At 37.0% G+C, this 23506-nt stretch overlaps 1 protein-coding gene across 4 annotated transcripts in view; it reads right to left on the bottom strand.

Moving 5' to 3' along the window:
• Positions 1-1215: 1215 nt before the first annotated feature.
• The window catches only part of LOC585926 (tetratricopeptide repeat protein 39B), a 36767-nt gene continuing 14476 nt past the window's right edge, over positions 1216-23506 (bottom strand). For 2 of the 4 annotated variants that reach the window (XM_030996203.1, XM_030996205.1), the window contains 13 exons: positions 19566-19670; positions 18889-19097; positions 17771-17903; positions 16880-16979; positions 16038-16103; positions 13167-13275; positions 12422-12549; positions 9146-9307; positions 7457-7663; positions 5918-6029; positions 4637-4766; positions 3050-3166; positions 1216-2235 (listed from right to left, as the gene is read on the bottom strand). In XM_030996203.1, the coding sequence (XP_030852063.1) occupies positions 1857-2235; positions 3050-3166; positions 4637-4766; positions 5918-6029; positions 7457-7663; positions 9146-9307; positions 12422-12549; positions 13167-13275; positions 16038-16103; positions 16880-16979; positions 17771-17903; positions 18889-19097; positions 19566-19670 (1957 nt within the window). In that variant the 3' untranslated portion in view covers positions 1216-1856. Of the gene's footprint in view, positions 2236-3049; positions 3167-4612; positions 4767-5917; positions 6030-7456; positions 7664-9145; positions 9308-12421; positions 12550-13166; positions 13276-16037; positions 16104-16879; positions 16980-17770; positions 17904-18888; positions 19098-19565; positions 19671-21748; positions 21952-23506 lie in introns of those variants that run through there. The other 2 variants (XM_030996204.1, XM_030996206.1) reach the window with 2 other exon arrangements.

Genomic DNA, 23506 nt, shown 5'->3' with positions numbered 1-23506 from the left:
TTGTATACAAATGTCCTTATTTCATTGTGTTTTAAATTCTCTCCTCTAAATTACATCTTTCTCTACTGCTACTGTTTTTCATCTACATTACTTTTTTTTTTCAGGAACCTATATTATACAAGCATTGCTTTTTGATAGGATCCTCACATTCTACTTAATCTATTATATGAATTGAGAATCATTGATATGTACTCATTTATACTACAATTATATTGTATAATTTTATATTTTATATGTATGTTTATATTTTCTGTAAAATGTGGAACAAATAAAACTTGGAAAAAAAAAATTGAAGGTACTAGACCGAGAGGAAAGCAGAGAACCAACTGAGAGGAGAACGTAAAAACCTGAAGTGGAATGACACTGCAAGAGTGTACTAATATGGCAGAGAACAGAAATGCGTGGAAATGTGTTGCAATCAACCTACGAGCTGGGAAAAGATACCAGGATCGACAGAGTAACTTAGTTCATTTACATAAATATAATATAATGAATTAGAATCACATAATGTTTCATAACTTTATGTCATAAGGTGGCTCATACCTTAGCTAAGGCAGAACAACATGCACCATTTGGTTCTGTATTTACTTTTCTTTGGCTTTCCACAGTTGAAATACTTGTTGAAGTTGTCTCCATATATACCTCTGAATATATCAATGTGCACTAAAATCTCTTTCACCAAATGTCTCATGGTGTTTTCATCTAATAAAATGTATTGTACAACTACTATCAAATGCCATGCTAATATATTGCAAATACGAAAGTACAAAATTATTCAGTGTTCTTAATTAGCAATCCTAAGGTAACTTACTGGAATGTATTCAGGGGATGGGTACAGCAATGGCAACATTTCAAATCATCATCTATCTATATTGCTCTCCTAGGGGTCTACCCAATGAAGCTTAAAGATAAAGTTGAGTTCTGGTCATGCGATTGCATTGTGACAGAAACGGTGTGGAATAAATCAGAAAAGGTTTATCATCTATAGGTATTGGTGTGTACTGCAAGGTTCTGGAATCATCAAAATGATAAGAAATTTGGCCCAGTCTTGGTAAAGTTACAAGCACTGTACACAGAAATATGTATATGGGACTACACAAACATGTGGCATAAAAATCTGTCCCAATTTTTTGGGCTGTTATATGCCATATTTAGAATATTAAGGCATTAACTAGAAGAGCCATGCTTTTCAGGGAACATTTTATTATCTGATGTTCTTCCACACTTGCATAATAACAATGATAATGCTCTCAAATTATTTTTCACCTCTTCCCAGAACTCAACCTTCTCTTTAAACCACTATGAAACACAGGAATAGAAAACTATGTACAACTTTATCAATGGCTCAGTGTGTTGGATGTAATGCGGAATGTCACATTTTCAGTCGTCATATTTTCAGCTGAGAGTCAGGGTCCTAGAGGCGCTCCAATGTAACCACGGGTCTTGCTAGGCTACTGATTTCAGTGCTCACAGCAGTCTAGAAATTACTTTTTACCTTTTTCCCACGTATGGGTGAACCGTGTATTTTCATTAGATGGATATTATTAAGTACTTCTATCATTATTTATGATGATTACTATACTTTGGCATCGAAAAACTGATCATAAGACAAACAACTTTTACTATCAGAATACCTATGCTTTGGTATTGTTGTTGAAACTGTTGGGTCATGTCAAAATCCTTTAAGCGCATTGAATGATGACTTAAGATCATTCAAACACTATATCATCAGTTGAGGACCAGAAGAGTGTTAACTCTATGGAGTATGATTTAATGTTTTGGCTCTCAGCAGACGATATGAAGAATGGAAGATGAATCTCAGAAGTGTTCTAAAAGCATTGCTTTGAGCTGCAGTTTCAGCTCAAGGCATTCTGCGAAGCTGAAGACGAACTAGGACCAGACGACAGGTCCTGGTCTTCTGCACCATTAGTCCGTACTATCCCATCTTCAGTTGATTCTGGTCCATCTATTGGTCCATCTACTGGTCCATCTACTGGTCCATCACCTGCAGGAGAGTCCTGGTCCTTGTCAAGCGAGTCCTGGGACACTTCGGTTGTAAGGTTCGATTCCAGTCCATCTTCTGGTCCAGGCCCTGCCTCGTCCTCTCCTTCGAGGTTGAGCGAGTCCTGGGCCGGGATCTCCGAGGATTGGGCCATCTTGGTCTTTAGGTTGTCCAGGGCAGCGTGCATCTTGAAGTGGAGTCGGTTCTCCAGCATGTACTTCTTGTTGTGATGTCTGGGCATCCATTATTAACATTGAGAATGAACAAGTGACAAAGAGATAGAGAGAGACAGAGAGAGGGAGAGTGAGAAAGGCAGAGACAGAGAGAGAGACACACACACACATACAGAAAGAGAGGGAGAGAGAAAGACAGAGAGAGTACAGAGAGACAGAGAGACATAGAGAGTGAGAGAGAGAGAGTGAGAAAGTTAGAGAGAAACAGAGAGAGACATAGTGAGTGAGAGTGAGAGAAAGACAGAGAGAGAGGGAGATAGAGAGAGACAGAGACAGAGAGAGACAGAGATAGAGAGAGAAAGAGAGAGAGAGAGAGAGAAAGAGAAAGAGAGAGAAAAAAAGAAAGAGGCAGACAGAGAGACAGAGAGGTGGGAGGAGAATGAGTAAATGATCACATTAACAGTATTTCAATATTTCATTAGTCATATAAATATCTATGTCTTCACCTCATCAATTTTTCATTTTGTCTCTTTGTTGCTGTTGTTGTTGCTAATGTTTTTCAGAAAATTACCTTTAACTTTAAATTACTACTCATTTAATTATCAATAGACTTTCAATTGATTACCTAATTAATTAACCCCCTTTTTGTTGGGGGGGGGGGGATGGATCCTTTCTGGTGTTGTTGACTAATGAAGATTTTGCAATTCTTTTTTGACAAAACACATTAATTCTTGCGTTTTCACTTTTTGGCCAGTGCCATTTGTTGATCTTTTCACTGCTGCACTTCTCTACGCTTACATCATTTAAATCAGTTAAATTACCCATTTATCATTTAGGGGAAGGGGATAGAAGGGGGATAATTAATCTGCAATACCTGCATTGGGTGAGGAACGTCTTAGCTTCCTGAAGTCTGTTATACTGTAGATAAAGCAATCCAAGTTCCAGCGTTGCATAGGGCACCACGTAGTGATCATAATGGAGATCTCGTTCACTGTTAAATCAAGCAATTGGAAATTAAAAAGGAGGAAAAAGGTTTAGATACAGTTACACTTTTTAAAAAATTGCCTGTTAATTTGGAAACCAAATTGTTTATCCTCTGAATAACCTTTTTTTTTAAATGTAGATGGACCAGTGGATAGACATGTGGAGAGACCCTTAACCATGATGTAACATGTAACTGGAGTTTAGCCATTGTATGTGCATATATATATTTGTAATCATTATGTTTCTGTTTTGTGTTCTGTAGAAACACGCTGAACAACTCATTTAGAAAACAGGTATTGGGGGACTGGACAATTTCTGCCTCAAGCCTAGGGTGACACATGATAAGATAGTCAATAGAACGGTTCACTAATATATTCATATTTGTGGATGTTTCTTTCCTGGGGACCTAGTTACAAGTTATTCCATTAGCCTGTTATTAATGAATGACCTACAATCCTTGGAATCTAGTCTACATACATTATGTGTTGCTATGTCGGGCAAGCCCCCAGACAAGCTTTCAGGTTTTCAGTAGCAACCTTTTTCTTTAAAAGTGTGCACAAAATTTTAAAGGGGAAGTCCACCCTGAAATTAAGTTAGTTTTAATAGGAGTAGAAAAATGAGAGAAACAAGTCAGTGAAAGTTTGAGCAAATTCCGATTAAAAATAAGGAAGTTAGGATTTTTGAAGTTGTGATCAATCAAACACAAATTGGCAACTCTATGACTTATCATGCAAGCTCAACTTCCATTTGCTCAGTACTAAAAAAATCTAAAATTTTCATTTTCCCTCAAGAAAAATTTCAACCATACATGCACCCTAAATATAATAATTGCAAATATGTTTCTATACTCCCCCTGCAAGGAACAAATATATATTCCATCATCAATAACGAAGAAAACATGATTTTATGGAATATTATGCACAAAGCAAATGAAGGAGAGCTCGTATAATAAGTCACAGAGTTGCCAATTTGTATTTGATTGATCACAACTTCAATAATTCATAACTTTCTTATTTTCATTCAGAATTTGCTCAAACTTTCACTCACCTGATTTTCTTATTATTCTGCCTCTATCGAAACAAACTTATTTTGGGGGTGGACTTTCCCTTTAAATATGTCAGTAAACAGGGACCTGTTTCTCAAAGCCTTTTTTCAATGACAAATTACAAAAATCAGTGACAAATCTGCTGATAGCCAATCAGAAGCAAGGATCTCACTAGTAGCTTATAACCATTATGCCTGCAAATCAAGACCTCCAAATAATTGGCTTAAGTCTGGTAGGGAGCTGTCTTAGATTTAGGGTAAAATAGTTAGCCAAAAGTTTGAATTGAATACCAAAATTGGCTAAGTATTTTATCTAAGCCAACTACTAAGTAAAAAGCTTACATTTTGTACGTAAGTATGGAATTGAATACGGTCCCTAGTCTATTGCTTAGGAAAGGTTCTAAGATACCTGAGAGGCGATGATGAATCTTACTTTGAGATGACTTCTTGAAAGCAGAGTTCAGCCTGAGAAGGTCTTGATAGATATCTCAGGGTGATTCCCTTCAGCAGCATGGCTAGACTGTAGTCGTCCCAGTAACAACCGCTACTTCTACTTGCTTCACCTGAAAACACAAAGAACAGTTTAAAAATCATACAGTTTGTGACCTTGATATAAAGGCGATCTCAAAAAAAAAACCTTTGAGGAGCATTGATAATCTGTAGTTGTCTAAGGAACAATCGATACTTGTACTTTCAATACAAACATTTAGATTGTTTAGAAAATCTGGAAAAAATGTACTGTTCTTCACGAGGGAGGGCCATTGTGTAAAAACATGAAATAGTTGAGGTGTTGTGATCCAGTGGATAAGTCTCCGGACTGTGAACCACAAGGTATGGGGTTCAAATCCCTGTCACATCACTAAAGTCCTTTGGCATTTGTGACATTAATCTACATTTGTCACACTCCACCCAGGTGAGGTTAATGGGTACCCAGCAGGAAGTAATTCCTTAAATGCTAGAGCACAGTAATGGCAGCCATGCTGAAGCCTGGGTAATCATAATGGAGCGATGTATGTGACATGAGCGTTATACAAGATTTCACTATCATTACTACCTTTTTTTGTATTAATGTTTGTTCATGATCGATTGGTTGAATTCAATTCAGCTTATATCTTGATATCTCTTAGGACAAACAAGAAAACAATCCACTCCACCCACTCTTCGAACAACAGCCAGTGGGCAAGCGGCACAAATCCAGACACAGCTTTCTGCACTCTGTAGAGCCTCTTAATACTAGCCCTCACAACCAAAGGATGACTTTGTGGTCTAACCACCTTCAGACCACTCCACATAAACTCTCCCTCAGCCCGAAGGAATCCCTCGCAACCGGCTCCAGTGAGACTTGGCCTACCTGGCTTAGCCTCAACCGCCTAAGAACTGGCTACGGTCGATGCAGAGTCCTAATGCAGAGGTGGGGTCTAGGAGACGAACAAACGGCATGTGAATGCGGCCAGGAACAGACAATGGAACACCTGCTAGTCTGCCCACTCCTGCCAGAGCCATGCACCCAAGATGACCTGGAAGCCGTGAATTGCCGTGCCAAAGCCTGTGTGGACCACTGGACGGGACTTGTGTAGTGACTCGATAAGAAGAAGATATCTCTTTGTTTGCTTGTTTGTTTTTGTTTTTGCTTCTGTGTGCTCTCCATGGAATGTGTCATTCATGTCTAGCACATGTACTATCACTGTTGTCAAATATTATACTGTGAACTCACCTTTAGTTTTCTTGAGTTCTTGAAGAGTTGCCTCTGTCAGCAGGAGTACTGGCTCTAAGAGTTCTTTCTTCTTGGCTAAAATTGAGAACCCATTCCAGATGTAGATCAATTCCTGAACAAGAAAAAAAGTATGAAATTATAAAATTACATATTGAATGTTTTCTTAAAATAATATGTTTAAATTGAAACTTTGATATATAAACTGTCCTGTTCGTTGAATTGTGTATACGGTATACATGTACATGGACCTATTTTTAAAATGGTCAATTAAAGGCATACAAATATATGATATTCAAAGTAAAATAAAAACATTCAAATGTTTACAAGCAACACAGCCCTTTAATATTCAACATCCAGATATGCTAATAGCTCAATCAGCGAGCTCAATTTGAAAGTTCCAGCAGAGCTGAGATGACAGTTTAGGCAGCAGATGAATGATATGCTCACAGCTACATGATATACTAACAAAGAATATATGAAGACCAAGAAATATCACGTAAAAGGGTCACATGTTTCAAGGACGGGCCTTCGACTCGTTTAATGTACAGCATAGCAAAATTAATAAAAATAGTGTACTTCTTGCTACTTTGTGCTTGATAAGCAAATTTAGGGTTTATCTTTAGCTTATTTTTTATCTGCATTTATGCAAAAAGGGGTCATATTTTCTGGAAAATGTTCTTGAAAGTCCTCAAAGAGGAGGCCATTTTAAAACTTTGCTAACAATCATACGTTACCCCTTTGAATATGAAGCGACTCCTCCGGGATGTAAATACACATTACTAAATGCCTATGCACTAGAGAGATGTGAGTTGGACTAGCCAACTTCATCAGCTCTCTGTCTTCGCCTACATACTGGCTCAGGTGACCCCGGTTTAAAACCGAGTCGCGTCTTTTGGATGATGACGTTAAAGGTGGGTCCCCAGACGTGAACAATCATATATTATTGAAACAAATCTGTATAAACCTAATAACACCAGGGGGTGTTTCACAAAGATCATAAGTTTAACTTATCTCTAAGTTAGACTTAACAATTATGGAAAGCCATAAACATCCTTGAAAGTATTTTGTTAAAATTATTTTAAAAGGCATAAAATGTTGATTCAAATCATTCATATTTTCTATTATCATGGGAGACTTCATGTTCTTGATGTGGAATTTATGAAAAGTCTAAAATACTTGAATTTTCGCTTTTGAATATATTTCATTATAAGGCTACAAATGGCTCTCCATAATATTTAAGTCCAACTTAGAGTTAAGTTCGACTTAAAATCTTTGTGAAACACCCCCCAGGGGTGATAGTGAGCACCTCAATCACGCCCCGGCCCCTTGAGTAAAAAAAAAAAGACGAGGATTCGGGAGAACAAATGGCATCTAACAACATTCCCCCCCCCCCCCCTTTTGAGTAAGAAAAATTAGGAAATAATAGGGAAAAATAGGGAAGAATAGAGAAAATAAGGGAAAATCCGGACAAAAAATCGGGGGAAAAAAAAAGTTTTTATCAGGCCTGTTACACATGCACATGCACACCTACATACATACCAGTCCTACTAGTGAGTGTTCTGTCCCATGGACCAGCTGCTTCTTGGCCTTGCTCACTGCAAACTTCTCCATGGGGATGGACTTGCCCGCGATGCGCTGCTTGAGGTCTGGTACCTTCGCATAGATATCGTTGATGTTCTGTATGCAGGCCTCCGTGCGTGGCAGGTGCATGGCCAAGAAACTAGCCTGCTGATGGTGGTAAATGGCCTGTGAAATTGTAGACAAGAAAGATTAAAGATAAACTTGAGTTCTGGTACAAAAAGGAAAATGAATTCTCACAGAATCAAACACTAAATGTTCAAGATTACAAATAAATGTCATTTGCCAAACTATTTTGGTAGAAAATGTATACTGGCTGAGTAATGAGCAAATAAAGATAAGGAAATCAATGTAAGTAGGTCCAACACCATTTGTGTAGTCCCATATACATCTTTCTGTGTCGAGCTTGTTACTTTACCAAGACTGGGCCAAATTTATTATGATGTTGATGACTGCAGAACCTTGCAGTACACACCAATACTCACATGCTACATCATCAACTTTTTCTGATCCATTCCACACCTTTTCTTTCACAATGCAATCGCATGACCAGAACTCAACTTCATCTTTAAGTGAGATATTGTGATACGTAATATAAGCATCCATGTACATCCACTTCAGGAGCGCCAATGTCTAGTTGCCTAATCAAAGGTGCCGATGAAACTTCTGTATATCGTAATTAACGGTGTATAAACCGCCCTCGTGTATTAACCGCACCCCTCTTTTTCGGCAGCAAGCCAGGTCAGTGTCAAAAAACCCACGCAGGAAGGCCTTTCATTTAACTGTGAGGTGCAGCTGAATGTGTAAGATCATTAATGTAAATTTAAAAAATAGTAGAGGACCTAGGATGGAACCTTGTAGTACGCTGTGTAATAGAAGAAAAATTGGAGGAATTATTATTATAAACTACATATTGACATCTATCAGAAAGATTACTTTCAAACCAAGATGACAGACAAATTGGAGTGTTGTTCTAGTTTCCGAGAGGTGAGTCAACACACCGAATACTGAGCTGGGAAACATTGCCAGGCATAGTGCCAGGTGGAGGGGCATAAATCGAAACTTAAAAAAAAATATTTAAACAATTTTTTGGTGTACCGTGTATAAATTGCACCCCCGACTTTTAATTTTTTTTCGGCGGCAAAAAGGTGCGGTTTATACTACGTTAATTACGGTATGTCATAGTTCACTTGGAAAAGACCCCGGTATCCTGGCTAGTTGTACGCAATGCGGAATAGGTTTGCCTTGAGCTGATTTTTTAAAGAAGGCTGCAGATACATTCTCAGAAAATTGACATCTTGTCTCTTCACCACACACAGAGCCATCAAGATACAGAGTTTGGCCAACCTGGTTCGAGTCGGGCACTTTGCTTTGTTGGGCAAGCACAGAACAAAAGAATATACGCCATGTTGTGATCAACTGAAACCAAGAAACCGAACTCATGTGTATAGATGGCTTAGGGCCCTGTTTCATAAAACTTGATATCAATAACAAGTTACAAGCTACTGTTATAAGCTACTGAATTCATGCCATCTGATTGGCTGAGAGAAAATTTGTCGTAGAAATTTAGCATTTGTCGTTGATAATAATTTTATGAAATAGGGCCCTGGTGATATTTTGAGTAGTGAAAGGTCAGAGGTCAGCCCTTACCTTTGACCACCTGCTTTCTTCACACAGCTTATGTGCATACTGAGCCGCCATTGGCCAATCCAGCTTGTAGGCGTGGCACCACATGAGCTCCCAGTAGCACAAGTGGTGGAACTGCCTCCATTCCTGCTGTGATGCGATGCACTCCTGGAACTTCTCAATGGCCTGCAACGGAAGAGCAATAGGGATTCGGTTAGACAATCTGCTATAACTGTTGCTCTGTGGTCAATATCCTACTCTGATGAAAGTCCATTTAATCCTAGATTAACTACTTTGCCTAACCCTAACCTTAAAGATAAAGGTGAGTTCTGGTAAAAAAAAAAAAAAAATGAATTCTCTCCGAATCAAACAAAACTTACACTGAATGTTCAAGATTACAAATAAATGTCATTTGCCAAATGATTTTGGTAGCAAATGTATACTGGATGAGTAATGAGCATAGAAAGATTAGGAAATCGAGATTGGTAGCCCCGACACCATTTGTGTAGTCCCATATACATCTTTCTGTGTACAGTGCTTGTTACTTTACCAAGACTTGGCCAAGTATATTATGATTTTGATGACTCCAGAACTTTGCAGTACACACCACCAATACTTACATGCTATATGATCAACTTTTTCTGATCCATTCCACACCTTTTCTTTCACGATGACCAGAACTCACCTTTATCTTTAACACTAAACCTAACCTGACCTAAAACCAAATTGCAATCCTCAACGCAACTTTATAGCTATGATGTCATAATGTACTGCAATAGAGGAACTAGTTTAAAACCTCCTTCAGGGACCACTCTTTCAAACATCGCTAACAACTGAGACCATTTAATCTAGTCCTTTGTCTCATCAAATTGACAATTATATCTACATTTGTGATTAAAGGTACACCCTTCTATCCATTTTTTATTTAGAGCAAATATTGAAAATGGTAGAACTATCTGAAGTAAAATTGTCTTTAGAGACTTACAACTATGGGATCTCATTTGGAACCAGCACCATTCGGGTATTTACCCAATAACAGATGTTCTCTGTTACATTTACTTCACATTTCTGACAGACAAGTCTTAAAGGTAAAGACCAGTTATGGTCATGCGATTGCATTGTGAAAGAAACGTTGTGGAATCGATCAGAAAAGGTTGATCATCTAGCATATAAGTATTGGTGCGTACTGCAAGGTTCTGGAATTATCAAAATGATAAGAAATTTGGCCCAGTCTTCGTAAAGTTACAAGCACTGTACACAGAAAGATATATATGGGACTATATGCACACATGCACGACACATGTGTTTATCTCTCACAGACCATATATATAAACTCATTTACCAAATATATCAATTAGTAGGCGGTTTCCCGGCAAAATTGTTATCATCATGTATTAGTCAAAACATATTCTTTCACATGATTGGTAATAAGAGCTTCCATTTCATTTTTTGAAATTGAGGCGTTTCCAATACTGATCTTTACCTTTAAAGAGAAGGTTGAGTTCTAGGAAGAGGTGAAAAATAATTTGTGAGCGTTATCATTGTTATCATGCAAGTGTGGAAGAACATGAGATAAAACACCTTCCCTGAAAAGCATGGCTCTTCAAATGCCTTCATATTCTAAATATGGCATGAAACATCATAAAAATCGGGGCAGATTTTTTCGCCACATGTTCATTTAGTCCCATATACATCTTTCTGTGTACAGTGCTTGTAACTTTACCAAAACTGGGCCAAATTTCTTAGCATTTTTTGATGATTCTAGAACCTTGCAATACACATAAATTCTTATATGCTAGATGATCAATATTTTCTGATCTATTCCACAAGGTTTCTTTCACAATACAATCGCTTGACCAGAACTCAACCTTCTCTTTAAGTAATACATACACCGTAAGAAAAACCACACATCAAAGGAAATTCTCTTAGTGAATCCCTCGCCAGAACAATATCTTAATGCTATCTGATCTATCCCAACAAGTTTCAAATAATGTATTTTCAAGTGGGCCACAAGTGTCGCTGCATATAAAAATAGTGTACACACATTAACTGGTAATTTCACTATGTCTAGTACAAGCAAACAATGATGCACTTTTCACAGACACTCCCAAGGGTATGTCTTTACCTGCTGTAAGAACACATCGCAGCATTTCAGCCAAAGACATCAAATTCTAACCAAGTTAGACAAGAAATTTCCACTGCTTGTATTTAATCAAGTGACATATTCCCTTGTTTGTTGTTTGTTTGTATGTAAAGGTGCTGTGGTCTAGTGGGTAAGTCACCCAACTGCAGATCACAAGGTACAGGGTTTGGCAAGACGTTAATCTACATTTGCCACTCTCCACCCAGGTGTTAAATGGGTACCCGGTAGGATGCGAAAATTAATGTGGTTAGATGAGCAAGTGTGGGCTAGTAAGAATGATGCAGAGATGCCAACCTTCATCAACAAAAAAAAGTATTCTTAAGAGCAAAAAACAGTATTTTCGAAAGAATCGCCTAATCGAGCAGCTTAAAACAAAAATGGCAGTACCACATACCGTAAATCTCCGGGTATAAGACGCACCTCTTATTTTGGGGGCCAAGAAAAAAATAAAAAGAAAAAAATAAATAAATTTAAAAAATACTCTCGGCAGCAAGCCAGGTCGGTATTAAAAAAAAACATGCAGTGAAGGACTTTCATTTAACTGCGAGGTGTAGTTGAAGGCGCCGTTTGTGCTTATGAACTTGTCACAAATGATATTAACAATGTCATTTTTAGAAGAATGTGCAAGATCATTAATGTAAATTAAAACCGGTAGAGGACCTAGGAAAGAACCTTGTGGTACACCATGATATTGAGATCTATTAGAAAAATTACTTTCAAACCAAGATGACAGACAAATTTGAGTGTTGTTCTAGTTTCCAAGTAGTGAGTAAACACACCGATTACTGAGCTGGGAGACATTGCCAGGCATAGTGCCAGGTGGAGGGGCATAAATTAAAAAAAAAAAAAAAATTAAAAAAACGTAACAAAACATACAAAAAACATACTGCCGTATTCATAGCAAAAAAACGGAACAAATACGGCAAAAACGGAACAGTTGGCATCTCTGATATTGATGCCTGGCTGGAATGAACCTCAGGGAGTAGGGAGTGGAGAATGTGCATACATTGTGTGCGGGTAAGCCTGAATCCGATGACCGGAGTAATAATATATCTGTAAAGCGCTTTTAATAGACACATCGGTGATGTAGTGAACCTCAGGGAGTGGAGAATGTGCATACATTGTTGTTGTTGTTTGTTTGTTTTTGTTCTACTCACTTCATCCATATTTCCCGAGATCTCTTCTATCCTTGCAGCCAGGAATAAGAAGATGACCCCCTTGGGATAATTCCTGAGACACGGTTCTAAGATTTGTCTGGCAAACTCGATGTCTCCATCAGCAGTACCTACAAAGAAGAAGAAAGACATCATTTGGAAGGCATGCAAGCATTGTCTTGTAGGTAAAGACAGAAAAGGACCAAATGTCAGACAAATTTAATTTCAATTCAACTCAAGAAGGGTTTATTAAAAATTTTAAAAATTCCAGCCGAAGCTAAATTGCATGGTCATTTACAAGGCCAAGTACATCATAACGGTTAAAAAACAGCATTATACATGTAAAAATTAAATATCAATAACATATAAAAGGATAAATATACTACAGCTCCATTCTAAAGTAAGTGCTAGGGTCTAAAAGATCAAAGTAATGGATCAAGTTCTTGCAAGATAGTTCTAATATCCATCTGGCCAGGTCGTTGCCTCTATCAGAAGTACATAATCGAGAGAGAAAACATGAACAAAATCCCTATATAAACATTTACGAAAACTGTACAAGTAACAAGCCTAATATATAAATACTCTCCATACGATTGATGGATGTAGAATAGACATTCAGACACCTTATCATCTAGCATAGCAATACTCATGAAATACATATTGCCTCGGTCCTGTAAAAAGACAATACATGTGATTATTAGAGATTAAGTGTAGACATTGAGACACCTAATCATCTAGCTGTACTCACCAAACACATATGTTCCTATTGAATGGTAGCTAATAATCACCATAGAACACATAGGAGACCTCAGACAAGGCAGCTTGGAAGCCCTTTCTAAGTCAGTCAGCCCTTTTATCTGTGTAGGAAGCAATGGAAGAGATGGGTTAGTTTACCAGTCTCTGAATTTATGTTCATTCAAGTTCATTCTACAATGCACAGATCATTGACATATGCCCCCCCCCCAAAAAAAAAAAAAAACATGTTCAATTATCTATACAGTGTCGCAGAGAAACAGCAACATGTAAAGGCAAACTATAGAGAAACTATAAAGAAACTATATGGAACATTATGAATCAAATCGGAACAACTGTAGAAGGAATGACCTGTCAAAAATATAATTTCTTTAATTATAATTCTCTTTAACCACTTATCTTGGCACATTGGTCTTCTAAAGCCTCACTGAGATATGACTCAGCAAAAGCCTCACTGAGATATGACTCAGCAAAAGCCTCACTGAGATATGACTCAGCAAAAGCCTCACTGAGATATGACTCAGCAAAAGCCTCACTGAGATATGACTCAGCAAAAGCCTCACTGAGATATGACTCAGCAAAAGCCTCACTGAGATATGACTCAGCAAAAGCCTCACTGAGATATGACTCAGCAAAAGCCTCACTGAGATATGACTCAGCAAAAGCCTCACTGAGATATGACTCAGCAAAAGCCTCACTGAGATATGACTCAGCAAAAGCCTCACTGAGATATGACTCAGCAAAAGCCTCACTGAGATATGACTCAGCAAAAGCCTCACTGAGATATGACTCAGCAAAAGCCTCACTGAGATATGACTCAGCAAAACCACTGTGTGTTTGTTATGAGGACATGAAGTGTAATATATGCTTCATATTTCTGTATCTCATAACACACAGCTCAGTGAATATGCACAGGATCTTTGCTGTGCACAGTTGCCATTCATTTACATGTACACAAAAAAAGCGAAGGATTTTTGTGGCGGTTTACTGCATCATATCTGAACTAGCATTAAAATGACTCGGTAACATTGTCGAAGGTTGATGAAAAAATTGCTCAATTTTTGTATAAAATGTTACTTACTATATTCCTTCTACTGTACTAACCCTCTGACATGCAAACAATCCTGAACAAATTCTCAAACCACAAAGATATCAATGGTTTTCTTTGAAGGAGTCGATGTATGACACCCTCTAACAGTGATTAACAGTAAATTCTCCAAACAATTTTTGAATTTTCCCAACCGTTTTTCCATGAAAAAAAAGATATACATGTAAAACAGGCTATAAAAAATCTGTCAACACTTAAATGTCTGGAATGGAATGTAGAGCCATTTTATTGCTTTGGGACGATTTCCATTCACCTAAAATGTAATTAAATTGTACTAATATAGTTGGGAGAATTAAGGAATCGATCAGATCAGTTTTTCCCAATTTGTACCATGAATAATGGTCTGTTTTCACTCAAATTTTCAGATTCTCTTTAATTGTACATCTAGCATTGAAGTCGCTACCTTTTAGCACCACTATCTCTCATCTGAACAATGTTACAAAGTCCCTTTAAAGGATTAAACTTTGTCAAGCATGTACCAAATTTAGATGTCATTTACATTTCCTAGAACATTTAGTTCAGGTTCGTTATTTTTCACAACAATACACAAAATACACAAAATTACAAATGGCTGCTCCAATTAAAAGCAAACATGGACAACATGCTCTGGTAAAAAAATATGGGAGGGAATTGTTTTTATAATCTATTCTCAAAATGTTACTTTGCCTTTAATACAAAATCATTCCTCCACATTGTGTGATCAATTGTTTATTTAATCATTGAGAGACAAGAACCTGAAGTTAAAAATAGTTTTAGGATTGTTTAGTTTAGAGCAGTACAAGGAAATATAATATATAATAATAATAATAATAATACATAAGATTTATAAGGCGCCAAATCCACTTGACAGTCAAATGCTCAAGGCGCAGCTTGTGCAATAGATGAAATACATACATGATACATTTATACAAAGTGCAATAGGAAAGGTACATACATGAAAGGTTATGGTAATCAATTATAAGCTAAATTAAACAGATATGGTATGAAAATACTGTTCATGTCGTAAGTTAGTACATGTAGAAGTTGTTATACAAATTTTGATTCATCTGTCTCACTAATTCTTTTGAAAATTATATACAGACAATTCTAAAGACTTCACTACCGCACTCCCCCTCCCCCCTTTCCTCTCTCTCTCTCTCTGTCTCTCTATCTTTGAGAAGTTAATAATGCACTTATGATCTTCATATTACAAGATACAAAGCATGATCATCATTCTAAACTATTTCTATGTCCTATACTTTTCCCTGGTTATCAATTATTCACTCTTACTTTCATTTAGTTTTGAGGGGGTGTAGATTACACACAATTTCTGAAGTCCTCGTTAAATTTCACGTTTATTTTCCACAAGTTTCCTGAACGTATTGAAATAAATGGCAATGGCTTGCATACAGCAAGATTTTGACCACATATTTTGATACAATATGAAGAAAAAAATTGAGAAAAAGAGACAGAGAAAAAGAAAGACAGAGAAAAAGAAAGAAAGAGAGAGGGGGGTAAAAAGAGAGAACAAGAGAGAAAGGGAGGGAGAGAGAATGAGAGAAAGAAAGAGAGAGAGAAAGAAAGAGAGAGAAAGAAAGAGAGAGAGAGAGAGAGAGAGAGAGAAAAGACATGAGAGAGGGGGTACGTAGATAGAGAACGGGAGAGAGAGAGAAAGATAATATTGATATATACACATGTATATAATTTAGACAGACAGACAGACAGACAGACAGAGGCAGACATTATTTACTTATTGAGGGAAAAGGAGCCCAAACTTACCCTATTTCCTGAGAATCCTACAAACTCCAGTAATTTCAGTATCCTCTTGGGCAACATTGATATACACTAGAAAAACAAAAAAGAAACAATTCATAATACATGTATTTATAAATATTGTCATAACAAAATACACACCCATAGTATCATTATTCAGTCTACTTTATAATGCATGTACTTCCTCTATTTTGATTCATAGAGTTAATGTTGTATCACGAGGCAAAGTATGAAATTTGATACGAGTAGGATGGCCATATGTTGCACAAATTGTCTTTTGATAATGTCGCAAAAAGTTAGAAGGGATACGAAGGTACATGTATATAAGCTGAATACACTTTAAACCCCTATCAGGTTTTTGCAAGTCCTCAATAACTTATCTCAAAATTAATCTGAAGCAGCATGATGAATTTAAGACAGTTTGTGCAAAATTTGAGACCAAAAGACCCTGTGGTTTTCTCTAGGAGTAAAATTGAAGTCCTCATATTGTACACAACGAATGGGGTGAATAAAACACTGCCAGTTGCAAAATTCAAGTTTGAAAAGAAAAATTGTTGTAATTTTGGTAATAATGAATATTTGCCACCACAACTTTTAAGAAGTTGTCACCGACAGTCTTACAACATTTTTGCCATTCTACAAGTTTTCAGATTTTCACCGTGCAAATCCCTGCAATGCAATTATACAGAGCATTGGTAAAATGGTTGGAGTAGACTTGCTCCTACAGTTACCCAATTTCCTATGTAGCCCTGCATGAAGTCAGGAAAGTTGATACAAAATTATCCATGTAAAAAAAGTGGTCCACATATGCAATAAATGCAAATACACCAACATAAAATTAGACTTACCAGATTAAATGTACCACTACCAAACTTGACACCACTCTCAAATTGTTGCTTGGATCTAGCTGACGGCCAAGTCCTATTCTCAAACATCTGTACACATGATCTGCAGAAGAAGAAAAATTGTGTTTTTTAAATTTATAGTTCAACTTAACACATTTTGTCATTAAACTGAAGAACACAATGTCAAGTCCCATGCTACATTTATGGACAATTCCCCAAAGATTGGAATGACAACATGACCTGAATTTATTAGCCATTTACTGCTAAATTTTGAATTTCCTCACTGGACAATCTTGTTTGTTTGTTTGTTTTACCTGACTGCTAAGAAAGCATATGTATGCTTGTATGTAGGCGACGAGGGGACTGACAGCTTTCAGTCCTCTCCGAGGTACTTGGTAACGATGATTAATGCCTTACCAAAGAGGGCAGTAGAACATCAACTTAGTTTTAAAGGGATAGTTGAGTTCTGTTGCAGAGGGCGCTACACAAAATAATTTTTTTTTGCGATAAAGAAAAACTGAGTGTCAAATTTGAAAGCTACATACAATTTAAATCACAAAATCATCTTTGTTTGATCAAAATCGGTTCAGAGACGGCTGAAATATCCATAAATATAACAATTTCTAATACTTGTGTACCACCACAAATATTTGATAATTTGAAAAAACTGTTCAAAAAAAAATAGGAGGAAGAGGGGAATAGGGATGGTGCTTGAGAAATGGTGCTTGTGTAGTGATGGAAGGGGCAGGGGTAAGATATCTACGATAAAAGATATTGAGATAAAAGCTTGAATGTACGGGATAAAGAGAGAAATAGAAAGAATTACAATAACAGACAAATGCAATTTAAAAAAAATTAAATTGCAAGAGAGATAGAGAGGAAAACCGTACTCACTTGTAAGAATGGTAACCATTTCTTATCTTAAGCCCGCCTTTGATGAAATTGATAAGATTGTCATCTTGGATGAAAGAAAGGATTGCACGCTCCAAGAGTGATTCAGCATAGCACAACTCGGCATGGACCTCTTCTGTTTACACACAAAAAATGCAATCTTAATCAAATAAATTTAATAAAATATATTTCAAGGGAAAACACAAGCACACAGTATGAATTAAGAGCCTGTCTACAAGTGAAATTAGTTTTTAAATTTGCCATCTTATGATCCAAAAAAATAGAAAACTTATTTATTCAAGTGTCTCAGAGTGTAAGAAAGTTTTACAATAACAATAATGCTAAGATGCAGTGCTTGTGCTAGTTTTTGCAAAGCTACCTACCCAAGGCCTACCAATACCGACTCTGATTTCAAAGACATCTAAACCCAGCCTCATTCATAAATGAATGGTAAATTATCTTAAGGAAATAAATATGACAAAAGCCAAACACTTCAGCAACAACTGGCGGAATGATTGCTTTCTGCAACACAATGGCTTTGCAAAATTTCCAATTTCCAGTCTTGATTTAGCTCCATGACAACCCTTTAGACACTTTTATAGACTGATCTAGCACTTGAAGCCTACGGTTTATCTATCCCATGAAAAATACATTGTAACACAGGGAGAATATCTGTTTTGCACAATTGCCTATAATAAATCTGAACACACAGATCACAGAGTACACATGGGGGAATTTGTTGCACTCTGGATTTTTTACCTAACTTCAATCATTATAATTCTTTTCTTCTTCTTTTTTTTTTGGGGGGGGGGGGATTTTTTACAGCATCTTGTGTGAGTGTGTATGTGTGTGTGTGTGTATTAAGTGTTTACAGACGTGTATCAATCAGATATGATTATTTACATCTGGGGACCGACCTTTAAATGTCGCCGTCCGAAAGACGTGACTCAATTCGAACCTGCGTCCTCGTCTGAATCAGTTTGTAACTTCCATTGTTAGCTGGATTACAGGCGCACGCCACAATGCCCAGTTAAACTTGCTGAACAGAGCTTTATAACAGCTTACTGAAGTATTAGAAACACTTCATGTTGCTGAGGTTCTTGTTTTACGGTGTTGCTTACCGTCTGTGTATGTGTTATAATTGGTCTTCCACATCATCTTGGACATGGAGGTTATGACGCTCGTCTTCTTGCGGAACCGATTGGCCACCTCGATGGAGTTCTTGATCCACTTGATGGCCTCCTGGATGTCCGCGGGGTCAAAGGTCATGACGGCCTGGAGGTAGCTGATGGTGCCGTGGCCCAGGGCGTGGTAGACGCTGGCGTGGGACCTGGTGCGATGAGAGAGAGAGGGAGAGAGACAGAGAGAGAGACAGAGAGAGAGACAGAGAGAGAGAGAGGGAGAGAGACAGAGAGAGAGAGAGAGAGAGAGAGAGAAAGAGAATGAATGAGAGAAAGAGAGAGAGAGAGAGAGAGAGAGATTAATACATAAATTTAAAGGTGGAGTGGGCACAAAAATGCCTCTAACATAAGTTTAAGTTGAAATCAAAACATCCTAGACAACCTTAAATTAATTTTAAAAATATCCAAAAAAAATTAAACACAGACATTCCATCTATTAAATGCACAGCAGATGTAAAATACATGTACACTTGAAAAAGCACACATGTAATAATTTACTAATGTGACAATTATCCAATATAGAATATTGTTCACCTTTTTATGATAAATCAAAAGAACGAGTGCGGATAGTGCTAAACAACAATCACTTCTCAAGGGACTTTCATAATCTCACTTACCATGGTTCAAAGATTGCTCTAGCTTCACTGAATCTGTTATTAAGAAAGAGGTTGAGTGCTACTGTCGTCTCTTCTATAGCTGTAGCGAGGTCCATTTCTTTGACTCTAGTAAAATAATAAGAGGAGAATAATTAACACATTTAGCCAAATGACTACTAGATTCTCTTATTCCAATTAATTGGCTTAATACAGTCAAACCTGCTTTAGCGACGACCTGTCTATAGAGACCACATTTTTTGTTTCCCTTGAGCAGACTTTCCCATTGAAACATGTATCAAAGAAACCTGTACATAAAGACCACCTGCTCATAAAGACCGCTTTTCTTGTCTCCCTTGAGCGGTCTTTATAAACAGGATTCCCTGTACTTACAAGGACCATCCAGTTCCCGTAGACAATGAGTGCTGATTTTATATACAATGTAGGTTTATGAACACCAGTGATTAAAATGATATTTTTGACCTACATGTACTGTACCTTTTAATAACACACTTCATTTTGCTATAGCCATCTTGCAAAACATGTATAAGCTATTTGTGTACATTTCATCCTTCAAAAAATAAACTCTACTCATTTATCCATGCTACAACTGCTAATTGTTTCCACTCACATTTCATGTACCGTAAATCTCTGTGTATAAGGCGCACTTTTTTGCCGCCGAAAAAAATTGAAAGTCGGGGTGCGTCTTATACACATGTACACAAAAAAGTTTCAATTTATGGCGCTATGCCTGGCAATTTTTCCCAGCTCATTAATCGGTGTGTTGACTCACCACTAGGAAACTATAACAACACTCAAATTTGTCAGTCATCCTGGCTTGAAAGTAATCTTTCTAATAGATCTCAATATGTAGTTTATAATAATAATTCCTCCAATTTTGCTTTGGCGTACCACAAGGTTTTATCCTAGGTACTCTACTGTTTTTAATTTACATTAATACACATTCTTCTAAAAACGACATTGTTACTTTTATTTGTGACAAGTTCACAAGCAACAACAACAACAAAACATTTTTTTTTTTTCTTTTTTTCTTCCTCAAAATAGGGGTGCGCCTTACACACAGAGATTTACGGTATGTACATGTGAATGAACGTTTATTGCTAAATATCCGATAATGTATGTTTCCCCATGTTGGAAAAGAAAATGCAGAGAAAATGATAACATATCGTTGTTGAGAAACAGTAATACTCTCAAAAGAATATAATGCACCAATTGATATTGACATCAACAATGACAAGAAATCATATTAAGGAAAATACACCAATATGTACATGTAACAGAATATAGGACATTCATTGTATAAACTCAGAACTGAGGGGAAAACATTAGCTAATTAAAAAAAAAACGGGGTAAATATAAACACCAACGAAATAAATAAAAGGATGCATCAACTTGGGAAAACACTAAATAAGAAATTCATGACTGCTTCATCTTTCCTTCATCAACCTTTTTTTATATAAATGACATAAAAGCATTTACTCTGAAGTACTCAGAAGTACTGTACACAACCAGAATAAATACATGACACATTCGTCTGTTTGGAGTCAGAAGGGCATTATAAACTCTGTGTTAAAGTGCATGAGTTAATCCCCTACTGGCTCAGAAAAAACAATACACAGTGTACATGTAAATCATTTCCTTTCCCCATTATTTGTTCAATTCATCCCCCCCCCCCTCTCTCTCTCTCTCTCTCTCTCTCTCTCTCTCTCTCTCTCTCTCTCTCTATGTCTCTCTCTGTGTCTCTCTCCATCCCTCCCTCAACCCCCTCTAATTATTTTTAAAACCTCATCTCTGTATTTTTTCTTTCCACCTCTCTCTCTCTCTCTGTCTGTCTCTCACCATACCTGTCTCTCACTCTCCTCTCCTCTCGATCTTACTATTAAATTTTTCAATGCGTTTTGGACCTCTTGCTTTCTCTCACTTTCAGTTTTTTTTTTAAATGGTGGCAAAGACAAGAAAGGAGATGGAAGCAGGGCGATTAATAGAGGAATTTGTATATTGCTGTCTGGACTTTCTTACAACCTCTATAAACAAGAGACTACACATATTTAGGTCAAATTTTTAAAAGAGGGTAAACATGTACAAAATAAAAACAAATGTAGGAGATAAATATCAATGAAATTCAAAGCATATATGAAGAGAGCTAGCACACTGCCATGTATATATTACGACACCAATATTCCTACCTCTGTTTGCATGGGCTCCCTCTTCTGTGCGAGGCAATGGTAATTTGATGAAGATACATACACATAAAGGTTTATTGATCTGACAAACTAGCACGTTGGTCGTTAAGTGCACGTCATAAATAATGGAAATACAGAATATTAATGGACTATAGATAAAGTACATATACTAGTACATGGCACAATAAGTTAAAGAGAAGGTTGAGTTCTGGGAAGAGGTGAAAAACAGTTTTCGAGCATTATCATTGTTACTGCAAGTGTGGAAGAACATCAGATAAAAAAATGTTCTCTGAAAAGCATGGCTCTTCAACTGCCTTAATATTCTAAATATGGCATGTAACAGCATAAAAATCAGGACAGATTTTTAATACTACATGTTCGTGTATGCCCATATTTCTGTGTACAGTGTTTGTAACTTTACTAAGACTGGGCCACATTTCTCATCAATTTGATGATTCCAGAACCTTGCTGTACACACCCAATACTTATATGCTAGATGATCAACCTTTCCTGATCGATTCCACAACGTTTCTCTCACAATGCAATCGCATGACCAGAACTCAACTTTATCTTTAAATTGCTCCTATGGACAAAACATGGCCTGAAAAATTACACTGTATGTTCTCAAATTTGTTGGTGTTAGAAATTGACACTGGACTTGTCTGGAGCATGCACGGTAGAGTCTACAATCAATACAAACAATATTGCTTATTGCAGAAATTGTTAATCATATCATATTTACATATCATGTTTTACCTATGACAAGAACATCATAATACTAATGGGTTCTTGTATAGCGCTCATGTCAGTCAGATTTGACCCTCTTGGTGCTCCCGATTATTACCCTGGCTTTAGCATGGCTGCCATACCGCGCTCTAGCATTTCAAGGAATACATTCCTACCAGGTACCCATATCATAAAGCTATTATGATGGCCCCATTTTTCTATGTAAGATTTTATGTGACCATGTTAAAAACTCATATATTTGTGATGATTTATATGGAGAATAACTAAATATCAAATCAAATTAAAAAACGCTGGTAAAACATCAATAAAATCCTCATTACGGTATACATATTACAATTTACATGCACACCTAAACAAGCTTTAAAATACAATGTACACAGTGATCTTGTAAACAGACTAGTGCCTGTCAACACTAAGTCACTACTGATCTGTAGTATGCATGGAAGCTTGTTCGCACTACTGAACCATAGTCTGCATGCACAAACCCTTGTCAGTCCTAATTATACATGTACATGTATGTATGTACATAAAAGGTAGATCAACTGAACGTTCTACTGCATGTTTTGCTGCGCATACACTGTACATGTACAGTTAATGACTAAATTATTCATACTGCTTGTACATGTAAATTTGATGTTTTTTGTGTTTTTCAGAACTCACAAATAAAAGTTGGACTAGTTCAATAGACCAGTTCACGGTTAGCACATTACTGCGATGACCCCGAATATTCACAGATCTTCAAAACATGAAGAGGTCCCACTTTGTACATTTTAAAATAATCTCTCCTACAGCGATGGAGGTGCTATATAAATAGCCTTTGTTTCCCCTTTTTAAAGAATACTTCCACCTGTGTATCAAGGGGTGCACTTAATGTGCATTCATGAATAATGATTACATAACTTTCATGAGCACGTATCCAGTATTTCGTCTCCGTGTATTTCAACATTTGTTCTGCAATGATCTTTATCTGCTCATGCTCAGACTGCAACCGTGAACTGGCTTATTAGGGCCTGT

Source organism: Strongylocentrotus purpuratus, unplaced genomic scaffold (assembly GCF_000002235.5).
Source record: "Strongylocentrotus purpuratus isolate Spur 01 unplaced genomic scaffold, Spur_5.0 spur5_scaffold_3, whole genome shotgun sequence".
Classification (NCBI taxonomy): domain Eukaryota; kingdom Metazoa; phylum Echinodermata; class Echinoidea; order Camarodonta; family Strongylocentrotidae; genus Strongylocentrotus; species Strongylocentrotus purpuratus.
Note: the sequence above shows the minus strand (reverse complement) of the source record. Positions and strands in the feature narration are given on the sequence as shown.